This window comes from Cydia splendana, chromosome 14, assembly GCF_910591565.1.
Source record: "Cydia splendana chromosome 14, ilCydSple1.2, whole genome shotgun sequence".
Classification (NCBI taxonomy): Eukaryota; Metazoa; Arthropoda; class Insecta; order Lepidoptera; family Tortricidae; genus Cydia; species Cydia splendana.
The window spans coordinates 1,845,998-1,861,572 of record NC_085973.1 but is presented as its reverse complement, the minus strand read 5'-3'; the positions used below and the strand labels follow the sequence as shown (position 1 = coordinate 1,861,572).

Sequence of the window (15,575 nt, the reverse complement as noted above, 5' to 3'; positions counted from 1 at the left end):
AAACGAAACTGCTCCCAGAGATAGGTAGGTTAGGGTTATTTTTTTTTTGATGACCCTAAAAACGAATCTGCTCCCAGAGATAGGTATGGTTAGAGTTATTGGCTGACAGCGTTTGGTTTTTTACTTGTAGTTTTTTAGATTATGTTTTAATTTTAGTGTTTTTGATATTTGTTGTATGTGAAATACCTACAAGTAACAAATATAATTACTACACTATTAACATACAGTAACAAGAAAATATTATCCTAGATATTTAAAAGAACGAAAACTATAAGGAAAAGATTAATTTAAAAATATTAAAAACTAGCTGTGCCCGCGGCTCCGCCCGCGTGGAATTCGGTCTGTGTCAGTAAGCGGCTAATTTCTAATCCTAATTTCTCTCCCTCTCCCCTGGAGGCGGAACTTGAAGTAAAGTTGACAGATGGATATGCTAGAGGACTGTAGTCCAGATAAAATATTTTACAATTAGGTACCACTAAATAAAACTACACTCCAAAGTCAATAGTTTTTTCGCCCTTATTCAAATTTTACACGTGACTTAAACGACAGAGTACGTATAGTAGGTGTATATCGGACGAGTACCTAAGCCGTAAAGAAAGGGGCCCACTGATTAACAGTCCGCCGGACGGTATCGGCCTGTCAGTTGTTCGGAACTGTCAAAATTTTGTTAATCAGTGGACTGTTAATCAGTGGGCCCCTTAAGGTATACGCGCGCGAGCGAAAGCGTAGCGGCCTGCCTGGCTAGACCGCCACTCACCGTGGTCTTCTTCAGACTCCTGAGGAAGACCACGTGCCCCTTGTAACCTCAATGCGTTGCGAGACTTTCGGGAATGATTCGATTTTTTTCGGGAATGCATGGTAATGCGTATAAAATGCGAGTCCCAAATCGTTTGACTCTGCAAACGACCAGTGCCGGATTAAGATATTTTGATGCCCTAAGCATTTCTAGATCATGGTGCCCCCTCTCCCTAGGGTCATCAAGAATACATTGAATTTTTTGGTTAATTGAGTGACGTTCATTGCCGCATTACAGCTGAGAATGGAAATGAATCACATCATTTTATCACGACAATTGACAGTGCCGCAGCAGTAACGTTGCAACAGAGTATCTAATGCTGCTGCAGTCGCCACCCGAATGTCACCTTAACATATCTTAGAATGTTATTGAAAACGCGAGCGAAGCGAGCGCGAAAATATTTCGATATAAAAACGCAATTTTATAGACAGTTGTACATTTTTACTTTTAGTATGGAAATCAGTCACATAATTTTATCACGAAAATTGACAGTGCTGCAGCAGTAACGTTGCAACAGAGTAATACTGCTGCAGTCGCCATAGGTTAGGAAGTGATTAAAAACGCGAGCGAAGCGAGCGCGAAAATTTTTCGGTATAATAACGCAATTTGATAGACAGAGTTGTACACTTATACTTTTAGTATGCAAATCAGTCACATCATTTTATCACGAAAATTGACAGTGCTGCAGCAGCAACGTTGCAACAGAGTAATGCTGCTGCAGTCGCCATATGTTAGAAAGTTATTGAAAACGCGAGCGAAGCGAGCGCGGAAATTTTTCGATATAAAAACGCAATTTGATAGACAGTTGTACATTTTTACTTTTAATATGGAAATCAGTCACACATCATTTTATTACGAAAATTGACAGTGCTGCAGCAGCAACGTTGCAACAGAGTAATGCTGCTGCAGTCGCCATATCTTAGAAAGTTATTGAAAACGCCAGCGAAGCGAGCGCGAAAATTTTTCGATATAAAAACGCAATTTGATAGACAGTTGTACTTTTAATATGGAAATCAATCACATCAATTTATTTAAATTTTTTCGATATAAATAGGCATTTTGATAGACAGTTTTAAATTTTGACTTTTAGTATGTAAATTAGTCACATCATTTTATCACGAAAAATGACAGTGCTGCAGCAGCAACGTTGCAACAGAGTAATGCTGCTGCAGTCGCATATCTTAGAAATTAATTGAAAACGCGAGCGAAGCGAGCGCGAAATTTTTTCGATATAAATAGGCAATTTGATAGACAGTTTTACATTTTTACTTTTAGTATGTAAATTAGTCACATCATTTTATCACGAAAAATGACAGTGCTGCAGCAGCAACGTTGCAACAGAGTAATGCTGCTGCAGTCGCCATATATTAGAAAGTGATTAAAAACGCGAGCGAAGCGAGCGCGAAAATTTTTCGATATAAAAACGCAATTTGATAGACAGTTGTACATTTTTACTTTTAGTATGGAAATCAGTCACATCATTTTATCACGAAAATTGACAGTGCTACAGCAGTAACATTGCAACAGAGTAATGCTGCTTCAATCGCCATATTTTAGAAATTGATAGAAAATGCGAGCGAAGCGAGCGCGAAAATTTTTCGATATAAAAACGCAATTTGATAGACAGTTGTACATTTTTACTTTTAGTATGGAAGTCAGTCACATCATTTTATCACGAAAATTGACAGTGCTGTAGCAGCAACGTTGCAACAGAGTAATGCTGCTGCAGTCGCCATATCTTAGAAAGTTATTGAAAACGCGAGCGAAGCGAGCGCGAACATTTTTCGATATATTATTAATTTATTAAATCAACATAATTATTCATTTATTTTTGTTGATATCCGTGCCTTCTAAACTTAGAGTTAATTTGGCAAAATCTTTCCTCGGTGGCTTATTCATGTCACAACGTATTAAATTCAGCGCCATCTGTTAGTTTACCAGGGTACTCAATAGTGGTAGCACATATTTGAAAAAAGTTTGCCCCTCCTTCCTAAGTAGCGCCATAAGATTCAGGGGCAAACTTAAGTCAATCGAGTGTTGTGGCTACCCCCCCTTTTAGGGGTTGAATTTTTATAGCCTATAACCTGGCCGGGGATTTTCTCGACAGATTAGTAAAGTTTTCATTAAAATCCGTTCAGCAGTTTTCACGTGATGCGCGTTCAAATAAACAGACAAACAGATAAACAGATAAACAGACAAACAGACAAAAATTCTAAAAACTTTTGGAACGTGTTCTGTTATCGATTCTAAGTATCCCCAGCCAACTTTTTTTCAAATATCTTCCATGTACAGACTTTCGACCGTCTTCAGCTTTATTATATGTATATAGATATATAGATAGGCGATTGCGGAAGAAAACCATTGGGAAAATATGGGAACGGAGTAATTGCTACCGAGAATGAATGATTTCGGGAAATTATGGGCAACGCAAAATATGAGAACGGAGTAATTGCCTCGAAGAAAAAATGATTTTCGGAAATTATGGGCCACACTCGCGCACGAAGCTTCTTAGTTGCAGTTTACAGGTTAATTCAAAGGTAATGTTGGTTTCCTAACATAGGTAGAGTTAGACCAAGAAAAGTCTGCAGAGATTTTGACACTGGCACAAATAACATTGGCACTGCGTGTGCTGTCAAAATCTCTGCAGACTTTTCTTGGTCTAACTCTATCCACTTTTCTATACAATTAGTATGGCGACGTGTATACTTAAGAGGCATCGACCGTACACTGACATCGGGATGATATTTTTATCATGTTATTTAGTAGTCATCGTGCGTCTCGCTTGCGCCAATACATGTACGGACAAGAACGAGTGAAATGCACGATAACTAAATGACATCAGTTAGATGTCTTTCTGATATCAGTGTAAGTTTGAATTGGCCTGTTAGCCAAAAATTGTTTCGTATGTCCATATGTTCTACTCTACAGGTCGCATATCTAAACCAATTCCCGAATTTTGTAAGCAATTGATAGTTAAGTTTTTATGGTCAAATTAGATTCTCTAAATTCTTCAAAACAACGGAACCATACATTTATTCAGTTTTAAACTCTGCTCGCGAGGTCTACAGCTCACAGAGCCACTAGTTATGTTTCAAAGTAACCGATGTAGCCCTCCGAATCGCTAAACTTAAGTGGCAGTGGGCGGGGCACATTGCCCGTAGAACCGATGGCCGTTGGAGCGGAAAGGTTCTCGAGTGGCGACCACGTACCGGAAGGCGCAACGTGGGTAGACCCCCCACAAGGTGGACTGATGACCTGGTAAAGGTCGCGGGAGTCCGCTGGATGCGGGTGGCGCAGGACCGTTCATTGTGGCACTCTTTGGGGGAGGCCTATGTCCAGCAGTGGACGTCCTCTGGCTGATATGATGATGATGATGATGAATTATATTTCAAATTTTTGGAGATACACACAAACAGACAGACGCGGCGGCGGGGGACTTTGTTTTATAAGGTGTAGTGATCTACGATATAAAACTGTATATAAACCTACCTAACTGGGGAACCTTGTATGTATGTGTTATGTAATGTGCAATATAAGTATAATTTATGATCAAAAGCAGTAATTAAAATCCCATATTCTAGGAACATAGATCAATAAGGCTTGCATAATTGAATGCAAACGGGATTACATCTTGCATATTGCTTACATAATGCATTTACTATTCGTATGCCAGATGTTACAAATCCACACATTTAATTTAAACCTTAAAACTAAGACATAAGGTTTATATTATGGTAAGTAAAAAATCTTGCTGGTACTTAATGTTACACAAGAGAGCTCCAGGCATGTCTGTCTGTCTGGGTAAGTGAAACTTGAAAATCTACTTGAATTTTAATTGGTTTTCAGGTTTGGTGCAGCGTGAAATTTCAGTGTAGGTAATACCATATCCTTTATATTTATACTACTACAGTCGCCGTAGATTTTAAATATTGAATTTTTACTCATTTTAATCAAAAAATTAAGACAGAAACTAATAGATTGTCCTCCAACTGAATCATGTCTAAAATCACGAAAACATGTCTAATCCATGCACATACCCTGCATACTCATTCATAAAGCCAATTTACATGTCAAAATAAAATTAGAATAATACGGTTAAAATTGAGATCAAAATTAAAAATTAAACTTAAAATTCAATATCCAATTATAATTGAAAATTAAAACAAAAAGCATACCAATGCAGGGAAAAAGATTAGACATGTTTTCGTTGCTGTGGTTAGCAGAAGGTAGGTTTCTGTCCACGGTTTCTGTTTTTTGTACAAAATAGCTAATAGTGATATTGCCGGAGGATCTGACGAGCAAAAGTATATATATATATATATATATATATATACTAGCTGTGCCCGCGGCTCCGCCCGCGTGGAATTCGGTCTGTGTCAGTAAGCGGCTAATTTCTAATCCTAATTTCTCTCCCTCTCCCCTGGAGGCGGAACTTGAAGTAAAGTTGACAGATGGATATGCTAGAGGACTGTAGTCCAGATAAAATATTTTACAATTAGGTACCACTAAATAAAACTACACTCCAAAGTCAATAGTTTTTTCGCCCTTATTCAAATTTTACACGTGACTTAAACGACAGAGTACGTATAGTAGGTGTATATCGGACGAGTACCTAAGCCGTAAAGAAAGGGGCCCACTGATTAACAGTCCGCCGGACGGTATCGGCCTGTCAGTTGTTCGGAACTGTCAAAATTTTGTTAATCAGTGGACTGTTAATCAGTGGGCCCCTTAAGGTATACGCGCGCGAGCGAAAGCGTAGCGGCCTGCCTGGCTAGACCGCCACTCACCGTGGTCTTCTTCAGACTCCTGAGGAAGACCACGTGCCCCTTGTAACCTCAATGCGTTGCGAGACTTTCGGGAATGATTCGATTTTTTTCGGGAATGCATGGTAATGCGTATAAAATGCGAGTCCCAAATCGTTTGACTCTGCAAACGACCAGTGCCGGATTAAGATATTTTGATGCCCTAAGCATTTCTAGATCATGGTGCCCCCTCTCCCTAGGGTCATCAAGAATACATTGAATTTTTTGGTTAATTGAGTGACGTTCATTGCCGCATTACAGCTGAGAATGGAAATGAATCACATCATTTTATCACGACAATTGACAGTGCCGCAGCAGTAACGTTGCAACAGAGTATCTAATGCTGCTGCAGTCGCCACCCGAATGTCACCTTAACATATCTTAGAATGTTATTGAAAACGCGAGCGAAGCGAGCGCGAAAATATTTCGATATAAAAACGCAATTTTATAGACAGTTGTACATTTTTACTTTTAGTATGGAAATCAGTCACATAATTTTATCACGAAAATTGACAGTGCTGCAGCAGTAACGTTGCAACAGAGTAATACTGCTGCAGTCGCCATAGGTTAGGAAGTGATTAAAAACGCGAGCGAAGCGAGCGCGAAAATTTTTCGGTATAAAAACGCAATTTGATAGACAGAGTTGTACACTTATACTTTTAGTATGCAAATCAGTCACATCATTTTATCACGAAAATTGACAGTGCTGCAGCAGCAACGTTGCAACAGAGTAATGCTGCTGCAGTCGCCATATGTTAGAAAGTTATTGAAAACGCGAGCGAAGCGAGCGCGGAAATTTTTCGATATAAAAACGCAATTTGATAGACAGTTGTACATTTTTACTTTTAATATGGAAATCAGTCACACATCATTTTATTACGAAAATTGACAGTGCTGCAGCAGCAACGTTGCAACAGAGTAATGCTGCTGCAGTCGCCATATCTTAGAAAGTTATTGAAAACGCCAGCGAAGCGAGCGCGAAAATTTTTCGATATAAAAACGCAATTTGATAGACAGTTGTACTTTTAATATGGAAATCAATCACATCAATTTATCACGAAAATTGACAGTGCTGCAGCAGTAACGTTGCAACAGAGTAATGCTGCTGCAGTCGCATATCTTAGAAATTGATTGAAAACGCGAGCGAAGCGAGCGCGAAATTTTTTCGATATAAATAGGCATTTTGATAGACAGTTTTAAATTTTGACTTTTAGTATGTAAATTAGTCACATCATTTTATCACGAAAAATGACAGTGCTGCAGCAGCAACGTTGCAACAGAGTAATGCTGCTGCAGTCGCATATCTTAGAAATTAATTGAAAACGCGAGCGAAGCGAGCGCGAAATTTTTTCGATATAAATAGGCAATTTGATAGACAGTTTTACATTTTTACTTTTAGTATGTAAATTAGTCACATCATTTTATCACGAAAAATGACAGTGCTGCAGCAGCAACGTTGCAACAGAGTAATGCTGCTGCAGTCGCCATATACTAGAAAGTGATTAAAAACGCGAGCGAAGCGAGCGCGAAAATTTTTCGATATAAAAACGCAATTTGATAGACAGTTGTACATTTTTACTTTTAGTATGGAAATCAGTCACATCATTTTATCACGAAAATTGACAGTGCTACAGCAGTAACATTGCAACAGAGTAATGCTGCTTCAATCGCCATATTTTAGAAATTGATAGAAAATGCGAGCGAAGCGAGCGCGAAAATTTTTCGATATAAAAACGCAATTTGATAGACAGTTGTACATTTTTACTTTTAGTATGGAAGTCAGTCACATCATTTTATCACGAAAATTGACAGTGCTGTAGCAGCAACGTTGCAACAGAGTAATGCTGCTGCAGTCGCCATATCTTAGAAAGTTATTGAAAACGCGAGCGAAGCGAGCGCGAACATTTTTCGATATATTATTAATTTATTAAATCAACATAATTATTCATTTATTTTTGTTGATATCCGTGCCTTCTAAACTTAGAGTTAATTTGGCAAAATCTTTCCTCGGTGGCTTATTCATGTCACAACGTATTAAATTCAGCGCCATCTGTTAGTTTACCAGGGTACTCAATAGTGGTAGCACATATTTGAAAAAAGTTTGCCCCTCCTTCCTAAGTAGCGCCATAAGATTCAGGGGCAAACTTAAGTCAATCGAGTGTTGTGGCTACCCCCCCTTTTAGGGGTTGAATTTTTATAGCCTATAACCTGGCCGGGAATTTTCTCGACAGATTAGTAAAGTTTTCATTAAAATCCGTTCAGCAGTTTTCACGTGATGCGCGTTCAAATAAACAGACAAACAGATAAACAGATAAACAGACAAACAGACAAAATATCTAAAAACTTTTGGAACGTGTTCTGTTATCGATTCTAAGTATCCCCAGCCAACTTTTTTTCAAATATCTTCCATGTACAGACTTTCGACCGTCTTCAGCTTTATTATATGTATAGATAGATGTATAGATTATGTAATAGTCAGCAAACGAGCAGACGAGCCGCCTGATGGGGAGCAGTCATCGTCGCCCATGGACATAAGCAACATCACAGGAGCCACTTAAGCGTTGCCGACCCTTGAGAACCCTAAATACCCGCTTAAAATTTTCAGTGTAATTGAGATAAAAGGAAAAACAATTGCGCGATGCCCACTTCTTCCGTCGCAAATTTCGGGCAGCGCGCCAAATCTTTTATCCCCTTCTATTTTTAAAGCTACGTCTCTATCTGGGAGGGCAAACTTATTAAGGCAATAATATAAATTTGATCCCCTTTTACATTACTACACTTTTTATTTAAATTCCGCACTAGGTTATATAAACATCAGTGGGTTTACCATACACGTTACCAAAGCAGTGAATCACACACATTTCAGCTTTACTGCGATACAATGGAAAAGCTCCGTTAGTTCAATTGGAAATTAATCAATTTACCAACCAACATTCTAGTTCAGTGGTTCCCAAAGTTGACTGGGCTCCGGCACACTTAACAAAAGCTGCCAAATTCGGGACCCACCGGGGCCGTCTTAAAAAGGGGAAAAAATATTATTCCCTAATAGTTCCAGGGCCCACTCAATATTCGCTCGCGACCATAGATGGTAGGATCCTATAGACGTGCTATACGCGTGCCTCCGTGAGGGACAAAACATACGCAATGCGACACTATGATTGGTCGAATTTATTTGTTGCCCACCATAATACATACTAAATTGACGGTGGGAAAAAAAAAGTGAGACTGTGACAAGGACAAACAATAATAGCGCGTTCGCTACTACTCCTACTGAAAGATACATAAGACTATCCCGTTCGACCATTTCCCCCCACCCCTTATGCCTGATCCAGTTATATACTTACTAGATTCATGCTCGCGACCCATAGTTTGGGAAACGCTGTTCTAGTTTAATCACGAATAGCGCGTATTCTAATTAGTGTTAGCCAAATGCTGATGCATTTTGTATAAGCTTGTTCATTGAACATGTTGGTATCAATTTCACGCTTCGGCGCCCAATATGTCGTGCCGTCGCGGAGGCTAGCTAAGGTTCGAGGAACACTCGGTGTACTGGGGCCTAAAATTTACAACTGTCTTTAGGGCATGCTCCCGGGAATTCCCGGTTCTCATATTCCCGGGAATTCCCGGGAATTTCATAGTGTCAAAAGAACCAGTACTGAAGACCCGGTACCGGTACTTCCCGGTTCTCAATATATGACTATTTATTCCCATTTCAATAGTAGTAATGTTTTAGTACTTTAGCTCGGGACATTATATAACATTTAATAATGGTGCTATGAAACGGGGGACTCCTATAACCCGACAAACTAACCTAGTAAAGTAGACATTCGTGCAGGCAGGCCGTGCCGACATAGTGCTGAATGCATCGACTACGCTACGGCCGTGTGGCTCGGCCCAGGCGGAGGCAGTGTGCCGGTTAATTTGGTAAAATAGGTTGGAACGCCAATTAAGTGTTTGTTTATAAGTCATTTATTAATTCTTATGCAATGATTTATATAAAAATAAGTCATTCATAAAGATTGTACGCCAACACAAACAATTTCTTAAAAGTAATCAAAAGATGCCTTGAGAACCGGGAAGAACCGGGAATCCCGGTTCCAGCCATGCCCAGAACTGGGAAATGAAATTCTTGGTACCGGGACCGGTACTGCATGCCCTAACTGTCTTCCAGCTGACATACTAAACGCGCCCAGCGATTCAGTTTTTAAAAACAAGGTTAAGAATCTGTTACTAGTTTTGGCTTGTTACACAATTGACGAATACTTTGAAATGATATCATTGGCCCACTCATAAATATTGTAATAATTAGTCAATATTAAACCGGCAATAGCTGTGCAAATATCTTAAAATTAAACTTAAACTAATAACTAACTGTGTGTTAAAAAAGATATATGAATTAAAAATGTGACTGTGACTTTTACCAATAAATTTCTGATTCTGATTCTGATTCTGATATGTAATTCAACACTAAACCTGTGTTTAGTCACCGTAAAGTTATTTTCACCACACTAGCTTGTAAAGGTTCTCTTTATTCGTCAAAAACTGATGAGAAAGTTACATTTTATCCACATGAGTGGCAAAGTGTAGATTCATATTTTAAGTCGCTTCCTCATGTTGTTGGGTAGCTTAATTGACTTTTAAGTGGTAATTTAATACATTTGTAATGTTTTTGTATTTTCCTCGCGTTGGTGTTTTTGTGTTTTGTTTAACTCGGTAGCAACGTTTGTTTCATTGTGCCTTGAACCCTCGCAACGCAAAAAATTCCGCTTTTCGAACCACTGGATTGGTAGCTTTTTATGTCAAACGTGGAAATTAACGAAATAATGGACAAATGTTTATACGTTTTGTTCATTAACATTTCTTAATTTATTTAATTAAAATGTATTTAAAAAGTATTTTTACTTTTAGCGTGAAACTTCGTTAGTGTGATAAAAAAATTGCTGTATTTATCAGATCAAAAATATTTGTTAGTGAGCAGGTAAAAATATTGCATATAAATCGAAGGATAAAAAAAAAAAACGCTTTTGCAGAAATAATTTATCTAGCACTGCTATATTGGATACCTGGCCAAGGTAGCGCAAACGATTGACGCCGTGGCTAGGCATCCTGACGTTCTTTTGACGAACCAGTAGAGTAACTACATTAAAATAACAAATATTTTACTAAAATAACTCAATTCAACTGTGTCTTTGAAGTTATTTTACACACCAACACATTCATAATTCACAAGAAGCTCGTTCAACAATTCATAGTAAATTGAAGAAGTGTCGTGTAATGACAGTGTTGCCAAACCCTAATAATGGGTTGATTTTGTATTCAAAACACTCTTTTGAGTGGCTTAAACATAGTCTTGGAAATTATATGGCCAATGCAAAGTTTCTTCGTATTCCAACACGTGTGTTTGACGCGATGGGTTTTTCAGACTTTTTGCATGTCAAGGTTTTTATTTTATTTATTATTTAAGAGGACATTTATACTAGTTAGCATGTCAAGGCTGATTATAGGCTTCCGTAGTTACTTCAAAGGTGTTTGTATCGATTTTAAAATTGTATTATTTTTAAGGGAATTTATTATTTATAAGGGCACAATAAATAAGTATGAATGTTGAATAAAATTGAAGACGAGCGCCGATAATGAGGTCTAGGTCTAGCTAAAGTCTTATGTATAAGTACTATATACTTATTAGAGTATTCAGATTTAACTCTATCCTTGAAGCGGTAAAGATGTTAATCTGTTTAGAATTTTTTGTTGTTATTGCATTTCATTTTGCACAGATTTAGCGGTTTGGTTTAACAAATGATAACAATGTCATTCATCGTCAGGTAGTCTCTCAAGTGGATCCCGACATTTTAAAACCATCCGACTATAAAATTTTAATAATTATTTTCCATATGTTAATATCCTGGGAGAAAAATGGGGGCTACGTTGGAATGGAGGAGCGGTGGTCCACTATAGTTATTCACTAGCGTGAATCATCATCATATCAGCTAAAACACGCTCATTACTAGTGGACAAAGGATCTCCACAGCGGCCGGTCAACTGCTGCCCTCCAATAATCCCCTGCAATCTCCAGATTACCGATCAACCTTATTCAAGGCTTTTGTACGCTAGATATGAAGCAAAATGTTGAAGTTCTGTGCGATTTAAGAGGAATTTCCTCCCGCGGACGCTCCGGCTGTGGAATGAGCTCCCTTCCGAGGTTTTCCCGAGGGTCTACAGTATGGGGTTCTTCAAAAAAGGAGTGTACAGGTTTTTAAAAGGTCGGCAACGCGCACGTAACACCTCTGGAGTTGCAGGCGTCCATAGGCTACGGTGACTGCTTACCATCAGGCGGGCCGTATGCTTGTTTACCACTAATGTGGTATATAAAAAAAAGTTGAAGGCGAAGTTGAAGTTGAAGTTGCCCGCGTTCAATAAATGTGCCGATAAAGCAATCTTAAAATGGTATCATGCCACTTACAATAATGAACGGTCTACACATCGTTGTGGCCAATAATATTTACCTTCCTCATTTTGCCGGCCTGTATCATTAGCAGCAATGACGGTAATGACTGGTAATTATCCGTGAAATATGGATTTACAAGGGTAGGAAGGGTTTGAAGGCGTGGAAAATTAACGGGGCTCTTATTGCAGACACGTTATGAAAATTTTTAATCACGGCTTCGGGTCATACATAAACCTGGAATTAACAAATTTACAAATATTTTAGGTAGCTGTCCCATCAACCAGTAAAGTATCCATAAGATTTGACGTTTGTAAACTTACAATAGAAAATTCTTTCTTTATATAAGTAGGCAATGAATGTCGGTCAACTGCGCTACTTTTATGTTTTTCGAATGTTTATGAGGAAATAACTATCCCACACTACTACCTGACCTCACTCAAGTGAGGTCAGGTACTAACTCGGTGGCAAACAAGCATAAGGCCCGCCTGATGGTTAGCAGTCACCGTAGGCTGTGGACGCTTGCAACTCCAGAGGTGTTACATAGGTATGCGCGTTGCCGAGCCTAATACTCCGCACCATTTTATATGGTTTTCATTTATGTTTTGTTAGGCATTCAATATTCGGTAACAGTTTACTAGACTTTCAATTTTACGATTTCTGAGAACATTTTTGCAAATTTAAACTCATAAAAGTGTGCAGTTAGTAGGCAATATATATTCTGAACCAATATTAGGATAATAGACCGGGAGATAGTGACACATTTTACTGGGTCATTTGTACCAGTATGGCGGTTCGTCAGGGGTCTAAGTACGTAAAGAACGAAATAAAAATGATGGTCATAGCGCTGGTACCGGCGGCCCAATCGCGTGGGCGTTAGTCGAACCTGTCGGATAAAATACGAGTGTCGAACGATTTGTTCCACAAAAATCCTCGTATTATTCGATAGTCCATAAAAAAGAAGTAGACGGTAGCGTAATGCCATACTTCTCCGGTGTGACTTACAGCCCGCCATACTGAGGCGAACACATTAATTAAAAAAAAAACAATTCAATCATTTGTGCCAAGCTAATTTTTGCACAGGTGATCATCGTCGAGCAGCCATTCATGGACATCACCATGCCATACTTTTCGGATGGTTCCAAATGGCCGCCGCAAAGGAGTTAATTTTTTTTATTGCTAAACGATTTGTACCATCTTGTAATTTTTTTTCAAGACTTTCTGTGTGATCATAAATGGAAATCTCATAATGCCATACCTGTAGGAGGTGGCAAATGTGTACAACATTTTTTTTTTATTTCAAGTATGGTGCCCCTTTTTCCCCCTATTAGAAGTATGGCAAATATAATAATGGTCACATTGCATCATATAATTTCCAAAAATCCAAATGCCATACTGGTACAAATCGTCAAAAAATTGTTTTTTGTTTTAAGTCTTGGCTTAAGTCTCACAGTCGTCCGCCCCGTAGTTATAATCTGAAATATATTTTGTTAGGTACAATTGTATCCAAACAAACAGAATATGATGATGCCATGCTGTAAAAAAATATTTTACGTATACATAGTCGTATTTTTGAAACGTGTCGATTAAATAAGTTTTTCAAGTATGGCAGCACTTTATCCCCCTACTATAAGTATGGCAATTATAATAACGGTTACATTTTATCAAATACTTTCCAAAAATTTTAATGCAATACTGGTACAAATCGTTTAACAAAAAAAAATTAACTCCCTTGCGGCGGTATGGCGGCCATTTGGAACCGTCCGAAGAGTATGGCATGGTGATGTCCATGAATGGCTGCTCGACGATGATCACCTGTGCAAAAATTAGCTTGGCACAAATGGTTGAATTGTTTTTTTTTTAATTAATGTGTTCGCCTCAGTATGGCGGGCTGTAAGTCACACCGGAGAAGTATGGCATTACGCTACCGCCTACTTCTTTTTTATGGACTATCGGAAAATACGAGGATTTTTGTGGAACAAATCGTTCGACACTCGTATTTTATCCGACACGTTCGACTAACGCCCACGCGATTGGGCCGCCGGTACCAGCGCTATGACCATCATTTTTCTTTCCTTCATTACATGCTTAGACCCCTGACGAACCGCCATACTGGTACAAATGACCCAGTAAAATGTGTCACTATCTCCCGGTCTATAATGTTAACATTCCAGGTTGGAAAGTAAACTCATATAATATATAAACCGTCTTTTAGTCGTTTCCTGGAAGATTTCGTGTGGATCTGGATACATATTTGTTTTGTAGCGTAATAATATATTATGAGTTTATACAACAACGGGATATTGGATATTTGATATGATAACATAATAACGGAACATAAATATGCCATTCGGAATCATGCCCAGCATTACTGCAGCTACAGTAAATATTGCGGCGCGACATTACTGCTGAGGCCTACCATGAACCACGTTCGACGTGTTGCCTCTCTGTCGCACTTGTAAATTCGTACGTAAGTGTGACAGGGAAGCAACACGTCGAACATGGTTCGCAGCAGGCCCTCTGACTGCATTGCTGCTGCAAACGTCAAAAATCCGGATTTCAACATCGATTTCGGCAGCAGCAAATATCAAAACTGACTGTAGTCAGCAGCATTTACAACATCCACGATTTTAATACACCCAAAAATAATCAGGAGCAGTTTTGGACAATTTATGTACCTAAGTAATTAGAAATTAGGTTATATTCTAGTACAACTATCCTTAACTTTCTGATAAAGTCGCCTACAGATATAACGAAGCGGTCAAGGTACTCAAAAATAGCTGAACATGCTTTGGGCCCGGCCACATGTCAGCGTCGCCGCCGTCGCCGGAAATCGGTGCGGCACCGCACAGATTTGCGATTTTTTCATATATGTATTTGTGATCACCTAAGCTGCTCCGATATATCCTGACACGACAGTACAGTAGAAAATAAATCTGTATGTATAGGTATATCTCTTCTGTATTTGGCCCGTAATATTTCTTTTATATTTTACGTTTTTAATTTTTACAGATTTAGATAAAATTTGGTGGATCGTGTACAATACAACATAAGCGATATTTTACCGTTATTTATTTGCATACATTTGTTTGGTCCCAAATTGGGATTTCATTTTTATTCCCATTAGAATGATGAGTTTCTAATCTACCAAATTTTATCAAAATCTGATTTAAAAATAATCGACAAAAAAAATCGGTACGTACTCAAAGTAATAGGGCCCGACTTCCTGCACGATAGGTATGGCTCCCTTTTGGACCTCCGCGGCGTTGGTGTAGTTGAACAGGTACACCTTGAAGTCCAGGGCGAAGGGGATCTTCTGCCACATCTGACGAACGTCCGTCTTCGCCGTCAGAGCCATTTCCTGAGAAAAAAAAACACGATTTTAATACTGATGTTGACTGTATTTTTTAATTAGTAGGTTTTTAAGTTTTAGTTATTATGTTTGTTTATTTCTTTCTTTGGCTTTATCAATAAAGATCACTACTATTAGTCAAATCAGTTTCTTTTTTCGAACTGTCAAAACGATTTTGCTACT

At 38.5% G+C, this 15,575-nt stretch overlaps 1 protein-coding gene across 1 annotated transcript in view; it reads right to left on the bottom strand.

Moving 5' to 3' along the window:
- LOC134796934 (uncharacterized) overlaps window positions 1-15,575 on the bottom strand; it is a 66,855-nt gene that overhangs the window by 16,554 nt on the left and 34,726 nt on the right. The window contains exon 18 of the mRNA XM_063769128.1: window positions 15,244-15,401. Coding sequence (XP_063625198.1) covers window positions 15,244-15,401 — 158 coding nt within the window. The remainder of the gene's footprint in view (window positions 1-15,243; window positions 15,402-15,575) is intronic.